A 9,648-nucleotide genomic window follows, 5' to 3' on the forward strand; every position below is an offset into this window, starting at 1 on the left:
AGGGATTTTTGAGGACTGAAAGGCAAGCGCTGCTGGGGTGGCAGAGCCCCCGAGCCCCTCGTTAATGGCCGGTGGTGTAAGGGAGGGGTGGGGGTGGTGGTGTGGAGGGGTGGGGTGGGGGGGGGGGGGACACACGACAAAAACAACAAACCAGGAAAACAAAGCGCAGAAAAAGGGAAGCAGCAGGAAAAAAAAAAAAAAAAAAAAAGAAAATAAAAAGAAAAAGAAAAACCACACGCACGCACACACACACACACACAAAAAATCCCTTTTATTGCTGTAAAACAATATAGCTGTAAGCACCACTTTCCTGATTATCCCTGGATACAATGAGCAGAAGGCGGGAGGGAGCGGGAGCTCTCTGCTGCCTTTTGCCAGTTATTAACTAGTGGTAGTGTAACGCAATAGCTTATGTAAAACATGACTGTGAAATTCTCTCTCTCTCTCTCTGTCTTTCTCTCTGTCTCTCTCTTCTTTCCGGGGGCGTGGGGGGTGGGTTGGTTAACATAGCTTTCAGCGCTAGAGGAGTTATGTGAAATTACATTTGTGCACTTTTTTTTTTTTTTTAATTATTATTAAATATTTGGATTTTTAGTTCGTTATTTCCCAGTCCTTTCTTTATTTTTATTTTATTTTATTTTTTGTTGCTGTTGTTATTATTGTGGTTTATCTGTATGTACTGGAGGTAGCTATTGAGACAAACATCCCAACAACATGAAACTGCCTATTTATGCTGTAGTTATCTCTCTCTTTCTCTCTCTTCACTTTCCCCTCCTGTTCTTTGCCTTGGTTAGTTTGGGTTTTTTTCCTTTTTTTTTTTTTTTTTTTTAAACACGATTTTTCAATGTCTCTTCTATAAGGAAAAAAAAAAGGGGGAAAAAAAAGCAAAAAAAAAGCAAAAAAAAAAGCGTTTTCTCTCCTTTAGTTAGCATGCGCACAGTGAAGCAAGTTGTAAAGTGATCTTTAGGTTAACTGTGAAAAAGAATGTATACTGTATACGTGAATTACTTTATTGGGGGAACTAATGCTATATTTTGTTGTTCTTTCACCACTTTGTTCTATTGTCTAAACCTGGAAGCGGCGGAAGAAAAGTTACAATAAAGTTTACAAGCGACAATTCCGTGACATCATTCCTTTCGCCCTGCTCCGCTTCCTCCAGGACCGCTGGGATAGAGAGGAAATAAAAAGTCAATCTGTGCTCCAACAACAACAAAAAAATATTAAAAATAAATTTAAAAAAAAAAAAGGCAAAAGCTCGGCCGGGCTCGGAGCCGCTGCCGGGCAGGGGCAGGGCCGAGGGGAGGGGAAGGGCCCGGGGCAGCCGCGGTGCCTCCTGCTCCTCTTCCTCCTCGCTGCTCTTCCTCGCAGCTCCCGGCTGCTGGAAATCCTCGCTGCAGGTAACGCTTCGTGGCGTTTTGGTTTTTTTTTTGGTTTTTTTTTTTTTTTTTTTTTGGTGGTGGCGGCTTTTTTGTTTTTGTCTCCTCGCCCTCCTCCGGCAGCTCGGGGCGCTCCCGGCTTTGGTGTGGCGCTGGAAATCGCGTCGGGAGCAGCGCGGCAGCTGAGCCGCCGGGGATGCTCGTAACCTTGGGGAAGGAGAAATCGCCACAAACCCCGCACCATTGTCTGCTTTTCCTGCCTCCCAGAGGATTTTTTTTTGTGTTTTTTTTTTTTTTTTTTTTTTTTTTTTTTTTTCTCTCTACATCCCCCTCCCCATCCCACCCTAAGCCGGGGCCGCCGCCCTCTCGCACAAAAAAAAAAAAAAAAAAAAAAAAAAAAAAAGATCGCGGTTTTGGATGGTTTCTGCGCTTCTCCAGCAGAAAGCAAATCAGCCAGCTGCTCAGGTTTGACTTCTGGCTGGAATTGAGCCCCGCAGAAGCGCTGACACGCGGAACAAGGGATCCCAGCGCTCTTTATTTTCCCCGACAAGAAAAGCAAATGCCAGCTCGATGCGCAGCTCAAAGCCCGTGGCACTGGAATAAATTAGATATAGAGCTGAATGGCATTTTGGGGGGTGGAAAAAAAGACGCCTGGAACTATTAGGTATCAATGAGACATTTGTCTTTTTTTTTTTCTTTTTTTTTTTTTTTTTGGTGGGGGGGTTGAGGAGGGGGCGAGGGTCGAGGGGGGAGGGGAGGGAATTATGGACAGTCTGGTGAAAAAGTAGCTCGGAGCCGAGGAAATGGTGCGAAGGAGGGAAATTTAGACGGGATCAATAAAGGGATAAATAGAACTCCCTTCCCTTTCCTCCAGCAGAGAGAGACCGAGAGAGCCTGGCTGGTTTATCAGCAACGTGCTTGTAACCCCCTCCCCTTCTTCATGTTGTGTTTTTTTTTTTTTTTTTAATTTTTTTTTTCCTCCCCTTTCTCCCTCGCTCTGAGCTGGAAACTGATTACAGGTTGCTTATCGACTCCAGCACAATTTCACCCCTTCCAGCAGAGATCGTGCGGGGTTTTATATGGCATCAATTATTTATCATATTTTATAAATCCAGCCGCACAGTCCCGTGCCCCCGAGGAGGGGGCGGGCGGCGATTGGCGCCGGCGCAGCCACGTGCCCGCGCGTCACCGGGGCCGGGAGGAAAAAGGCTCCTTTTTGGTGTAAATCTGGACTCTAATTCCGTAATATATCACGGTACCTCGTAAAACCGACACTAAAACGTCCCGACCTACAAATCACCCGGCCAAATTATGAGTTCATTGTATTATGCGAATGCTTTATTTTCTAAATATCAAGCCGCAAGTTCGGTTTTCCCATCCGGAGTCTTTCCCGAGCAAACTTCTTGCGCTTTCGCCTCCAACACGCAACGAGCGGGCTATGGGGCCGGATCCACGCCTCCCTTCGCCGCTCCCATGCCCGGCCTCTACTCCAGCGGCAGCTCCGTGCACCCCCAGCCCCCCAGCATGTACTCCTCGGGCTACGGCCTGGAGCCCGGCTCCTTCAACATGCACTGTTCCCCTTTCGAGCAAAACCTCTCCATGATGTGCCCGGGAGACGCCTCCAAGCAGAACTGCAGCAAAACCGACCAGAGGGACTCGGATTTGCAGGGCGACAGCAACTTCCGCATCTACCCCTGGATGAGGAGCACAGGTAAGCGCCCCGGAGGGGGGCTGGGGCTCGGCGAGGAGGGGGAGGACGAGGGGAGGGGGTTTGGGGCGTGGGGGGAGGGTAAATTATTTGCTGGCGTGCGCGGGGGGTGGCGGAGGAGGGAAGGGGGTGGTGGTGGTGGGGAGGGGGGGGGGTCGTCCCCAACTCCTTTCGTGACGTTTCGCTGAAAACGCGTCTTGGAAAGAGAGGGGGGGTGGGGGGAGAGCCACACACCCCCACCCCCCCTCCTGTGCTCCCCCCCAACCCCCCCCCCCCTTGCCATAAAGCCGGGCTTTTAGCTTTAAATATCGATCGGGGGCTGTGTCTGTTTGTCTCGGAGGGGACAGACGGAGCCGCAGAAATCGCGGCCAGCCCCTTCTCCTGCTGCTGTATTCACGGGCTGGAGGCTGTGCAGACGGGCTCGGGGCTGAAACTCTTGATGGGAGGCGCTTTGAGGGCTGGGGGTGTTTGCTTTGAGGCGGCCGAGGCTTCGTTCGGGAGCCCCTCGCGGTGTCCCGAGCGCTGCGGTGTCAGGAGCAGCAGCACGTGAAAAAAAAAAAAAATAAAACAAACCCCGCTCCCCGAGCGGTGACAGCCCGGCCGGGACCGGCACGGAGGGAGGGATGGAGGGATGGATGGATGGATGGATGGATGGATGGATGGATGGATGGCAGGTAAAGGGGGACGCGTTCTGTCCCAAAACCCCTCGGGAAAAGCCCTTTCGGGGTGCTCAGCGCGGCCCTGCTGGAGCTGGGGGAGCTCCAGGGGCGACCCCGCTCCGGGTCACGCTGGCCCCGCACATGTCCCGACCCTCGGGGCTGCCTTCAGTGCCCGACGCGCTCCGTCTCGGGGCATTAACGTCAATTAACCATTAATAAATATCCCTTTCCCCCGCCAGGGAGGGGTCCCGGCGCGGCCCCGCTCTCCCCGGGGCCGCCCGGAGCGCTCCGGGGCCGGGCTGGGCGCTCCCCGCGGCCGGAGCCGCCCGTTCCGTGCCCGTGGTCACTCGTGGGGCTGGTCACGGTGCCCGTGGTCACTCGTGGGGCTGGTCACGGTGCCCGGGGCACGTCACGCCCGTGGGATGCCGAAAAGAGGGAGGAAGGCGATGCTGTCCCGCCTGGGAGCGGCACAGGCTGGGGGGACACGAGACGTGAGCTCCTTTTCCAGCCCCAGCTGGAGAGCATCATCCCCGCTCCGCGGCGGCGGAAAAATCCGCGACAGGGCTGCTTAGGAGAGCTCGGGGGCGAGCGGAGCGCGGCCCAGGCTGGCTGGGGAGCGGGGGGAAGGAGGAGAGCAGCGCAGCAGCCAAGGCAGAGCGCTTTGGGCAGGCAGGAGTTCCCCCTCGCACTTATTTGGTGGTCACTCCTTTCCATTACCTGCTCCATAACTCATCCGCTTTTACAGTTGATTTATCAAAGACCAAATATTTCTGGTCGTAAACACTTCATCTCTGCTTTTATCCGACTTTAGATTTAAGAAGCCCCCCCGCTCACTCCTCTTCCAGCCGGTGACGCTGCGAGGATCAGCACCGGAAAGGCTTTGGAAAGAGAGAAAACCTCCAAAAAAGAAAAAAAAAAACCCAAACAAACAACAAACCCCCAAAAACCTGGATGTTCTGGGGTCAGCTGAGCCTAAAACCAGGAAAACTCGACTTGGGGCGTAAAAACGGGGGTCCCCGCCCTCGCAGCCCCCCTTCCCTTGCCGTTGCTCGTGCCCAGGGTGCGATCCCGCTTGTGGAATTTCATCCGCGAGCAGAGATAGAGTTGTCATCCCCATTCAGCAGCGGTTTATGGCTCTCTCCTCAGCGGATTTTACAACCCGCATTCCACGACCTGCACATTTTTACTTTACAGCTTAGCCCGGGCTATTTTGCCTTTTTTTTTTTTTTTTTTTTTCTTCCCCTCCCCTCTTTTCCTTTTAGTGACTGGATCTTTTCTTCTTAAAGGGAAAAAAAATGAAAGAAAAAAAAAAAAAAAAGGTTTTTTTTGGGGGGAAAAGGGGAGAAGAAGGAGAAGAGGTGGAATGCGGGGAGGAAGGAGAGGCCGAGGGCTGCTGCTCTGGGGAAGAACACGTTCCGCCCCAGCTCTGCACAGAGTTTACACCCCGCGATCACAAACACCAGATTGTAGAATCATTCCCAATCAGGAATCCAGGAAATGTCGGGTGGAGGGGAAAATCAGGAGCTGGGCCCTTTCCAAAGCCCGGAGGCTGCTGGCCAAGCTGCGGTGGGAGCTGGGGCTCTTCCCATCTTCACACCCCAAAAAAAGAGCGGCCTGGGTGTGGGGGGGGGGGAGAAACCGCCGTGAGAGCCCCAAAAGTGCCCAAAATTGCCCGAAACATCTCCTGTGGAATGGTTAAAAGCATCGCACACCTTCCAGGCGGGCATCCCGATGACAGCTTTAGGAGAGGACAAGCGGTTGGATTTGTGGAGGGAGCAGATGTGTCCCCCTCTCCCTCTCCCTCTCCCTCTCCCTCTCCCTCTCCCTCTCCCTCTCCCTCTCCCCGGCTGTTTCCGCACTGATTTCCCCCCAAACCACCCCAAATTTCTGCTGTCTGGATGAAAATCGAGGCAGGAACTCGGAGTCTGGCCCGGGGCTGGGAGGGCAGGAAACTTTCTCAACTTTGTCGTCGGCTCGGAGACTCGGCTGGCCCCGAGAGGGAGGGAAATGAAATCTTGGGGGTGTTTGGGGAGTTTGGGGGGGCTGCGAACAGCCAGGGCGAGGTGGGAAAAGCCTCGAGGAGCAGGAAACCTCCTGAAAATTAAAGGAAATATTGGCTCAGGTCGTGATTTTGCCCCCGGTGGCGCCGCAGAGGAGCAGTTTTGGGGCTGTGCGACAACAACAACAACAAAAAAAAAAAAAAAAAAAAAAAAAAAAAGAAATCCCACCAAAACCCCCCCGAGCTGACCCGAATTTGCTTTTATTCGGCAGGGACGGACAGAAAACGCGGCCGCCAGACCTACACCCGGTACCAAACGCTGGAGCTGGAGAAGGAATTCCACTACAACCGGTACCTGACGAGGAGGAGGCGCATCGAGATCGCCCACGCGCTGTGCCTGACCGAGCGCCAGATCAAAATCTGGTTCCAGAACCGCCGCATGAAGTGGAAAAAGGAGAATAAAAGCGCCTGCCCCGGCTCCGGAGGGCAGGAAAAGGCAGACGCCGAGGAGGACGAGGAGGAGTGAAAAGGGGAGAGAGGTGGATGGATGCGGGGAAGCGAGAGAAGGGGAAAAAATTAAAAAAAAAAAAAAAAAAAAAAGGGAGGGGAAACGCAAAAATACGCGTCAAAAAGCAACAACAACAACAACAAAAAAGGACTAGATATAAAAATAAACGATAAACGCATCCATCATTAAACCCCTAGGAGTGATACGTCGTGTTTGATGACACTGAGAAAAAAAAAATACTACCTATATTAGAGTCTCTTCTTTGGTTCGGGTGATTTTTTTTTCTTTTTGTACAATAGAATATCTACCTATTAAATGTGGCTTTAGAGTCAGGATAGAGACATTTTTTTCTATGTGAGCCTTCCTCTAGCAGCAGTAATTTGTAAATCGCTGTAATTTGTACTTCGCTGTGTACTTTTAATTGGGTTTTTTGGTTTTTTTTTTGGTTTTTTTTGGGGGGGGAAAGGTGGGTGGGATATGAAGTAACGTGGTCGTGTTTAGCACCTTTAATTTAGAAAATGTGACCCGAAAGCCTGAATGCAAATTACATTTAGCGCGTAGAGTCCTGTACATAATATGAATTATTATTCCTCCTTCCTCCCTGTAACCTCTGTGGTTCTTTTCTCCTTGCGATGCTCTTTTGTCTGTGGATATTTTTACCTTCGTTGTTCGAGCCTCTACGGGGGAGGGGGGGAAAAAAGGGAAAAAAAATTAAAAATAAAAAAAAAAGAGAAAAAGCAGAGGAATTAATATTGTGCTACGTCAAATGTTGTATATCAAAGTAGCAAATTATTTAATGGCGGCGCGCTGCTTTTTTTTTTTTTGTTATTATTAATTATTATTATTATTATTATTATTTTCCTTCGTCTGTGATTATTATTCTTCGAAATAAAAAGGAGATCTCCAACAATCTACAGCGCGTTGGGTGCCTCCCTCTTTGGCTTGTTAAAAACACACAAAAAAAAAAACAACAACCCAGCACGATCTTTGGGAATGGCTTTGAAATAAACGCGATGAAATCTCCTTTTACCCCGATTTATCACCCCAATTTCTCTCCTTCTCTTTGGGGCGGCCGATCCACCCGAGATCTCGGTGCTTTTTCAGTAGATTTGGCGACTATCCCGAGAAATAATTGATTTTCGGGGCTCTGGAAATGCGGGCTGGGCTCTCTCCCCTCTGTGGATGCGCTGGGATTATTTCTGAGGAAGGCAAAAGCGGGGAAAAAAAAAAAAAAAAAAAAGGAATTTAAAGAACCCGGAACGGCCCCAAATAATCTCTCCTCTCCTCGCTTTAATTCTCTTCTTCTCCGAATTAATTTGCACCAACCCGATCCATTCCGCCGCGCCTTTGGCCCTTTTATTTATTTATTATTTTCTTTTTAAGGTTCTCCCTCCGCCCTTCAATTACTTTGCTGCGGACTGGAACTCTTTCATTAGCACCAAATAACGCCGAGCATCAAAGCGCGCATAAAATAAATTAAAGCAATTAAACGCGGGGGAAGAAGAAAAAAAAAATTTAAAAAATCAACAAGGCAAAACAAAAGGCGAGAAAATTTAAGCACTTGCGCCTCGGCCTCGCTCTCCCCCTCCCCGCTTTTATTTTTTTTATTTTTTTTGTTGATTTAATTATTTATTTCCGCTGCGCACAAAGGCGCGGAGGCTCCGCGGGATTGTCCTGGGCGGAGGGAAGGGAATTTGGGGAGAAAAAAAAAAAAAAAAAAAGGTAAAAATCAAAATAATAATTTAAAAAATAAAGCCCAAATTATTCAGGGGAGAACCTTCCCCTTCCTCCCTTTCTCGCCTCGCTCCTTTCTCACCTCCCGCCACCCCCAGATGATTTCGTGCCCCGCCGCATCCTCGAGGATGCTTTATTTAATTTTTTTTTAATTTTAATTTTTTTTTTTTCTTCCCCCCACCCCCACCCCCCCCAAAAATCCGGCGCCACGTCAGGGACGCGCGCGCCCCCAGAGCCGCTGCTGGCCCTTAATTCCGACAATCCCGATTTAGATTTTCCCGAAATTCCTGTCTGGAGGGGGAAAATCCAGGGAAAACCCAAGGGGGGGGGGGGGAAAAAATGAAAATCTCTTTTTGATCCCAGCAGAGCCGAGCTGGGCCCGGGGTGGGGGGGGGGGGGATGAAATAAATAAAAATTAGAAGCGATTCCAGAATTTTCTCTGCTCCCGGAGCGGGGGGGGCTCGGCTGGAGCTGCCCCCCCCCCCCCGACCGGAGCTCTGCGCTGGGGAGGGGGGGGGGGGAGCGGGAATTGAGGCGAATTCCCGGGAAAAAAGGCAAAGGCGGGCTTGGATCGGGCAGGGCTGAGCGGGGGGGTGGCCAGGGCACCCCAAAATCCCCAAAATCCCGCCCTGGCGACACCGAGGGGACAGGGCGGGGGTCCCGGGGGGGGTTTGGAGCCCCCCAAGCGCCGCGCCCGCTCCGCCCGCGGCTTTTCTTGCCTTTATTTCACCCCCCCCCCCAAATCCCCCGATTGCCTCTTTCAGCCTAAAAGCTCCCAGTTGTGACCCCAAAAAAAGGGAAATGAGCCCAAAACGGCGGCGGACGCCACCGTTTTACTGCGCTTTTCCCCATTTCCATCCATCCAGTTCTTTATTCTGGGGGGGGTTTATTGTTCGGGAATATCAGGCGTTATTCCTTTTTTTTTTTTCTCCCCAACGCCCCCCCCCCCCATATCCAAGCCAGGCATGGGGTGAGAGGGGGGTAAAAAATTAAAAAAAAAAAAATCCCTCACCCCCTTTTTGATTTTTTTTTAATTTTATTTTTGTTTAAAAAAAAAATTTAAAATAAAAATAATTAAAAAAAAAAAAAGATGGCGGCTAAGAAAAAGACTGCTGTTAAACCGGTCATGAAGAAATGCAATAAATTCCTTGTTGTTTTATGAAAATTTACAACTTTGTGATAGAACTTTATGAGTGGCTGGGTTCTGGGATTGGCCAGAGCCGGTCATGTGGACTGCTAACCGTGAACATGAACTTTTTATTATTTCCCATGTGGTTATATTGCACCATTCTTCTGTCCGCTGCACCTTGGGTCGGATCAGTGTCCTCTATAGGGCTCTCGCCCTCTCGCTTTACATTTTTTTACTTTTGTGTGTAAGCTCGGCAGGGCTAAAGCAGGGCAGAGGGGAGGGGGGGCCGCGCAGCCCCACGCACCCCCGGGCTCCCCCCTCCGCTCCCCGCGCCTTCCAAACACTTCTAGCCAATTTTTTTTAAAAATTTTTTTTCCCCGTTATTATCATAATTTTTTGGGGTATTTTAAAAAATATTTTTTAAAAATTTTTATATTATTATTTTTTTTTAATCCCACTCCCCCCGCCCTTCACCTTCCCCGCTGCTTTATTATTATTATTATTATTTTTTTTAATTTTTTATTTTTTGGGGGGA

At 50.0% G+C, this 9,648-nt stretch overlaps 1 protein-coding gene across 1 annotated transcript; it reads left to right on the forward strand.

The window, feature by feature from the left end:
- The first annotated feature begins 2,463 nt into the window (after positions 1-2,463).
- Positions 2,464-6,269, forward strand: HOXB7 (homeobox B7). The gene is made up of 2 exons (XM_053999816.1): positions 2,464-3,087; positions 6,015-6,269. The coding sequence occupies exons 1-2, from the start codon at positions 2,688-2,690 to the stop codon at positions 6,266-6,268; spliced, it is 654 nt and encodes a 217-aa protein (XP_053855791.1). The 5' UTR covers positions 2,464-2,687; the 3' UTR covers position 6,269.
- The last annotated feature ends 3,379 nt before the right edge of the window (positions 6,270-9,648 follow it).

Source organism: Vidua macroura, chromosome 27, assembly GCF_024509145.1.
Source record: "Vidua macroura isolate BioBank_ID:100142 chromosome 27, ASM2450914v1, whole genome shotgun sequence".
In the NCBI taxonomy this organism is placed as follows: domain Eukaryota; kingdom Metazoa; phylum Chordata; class Aves; order Passeriformes; family Viduidae; genus Vidua; species Vidua macroura.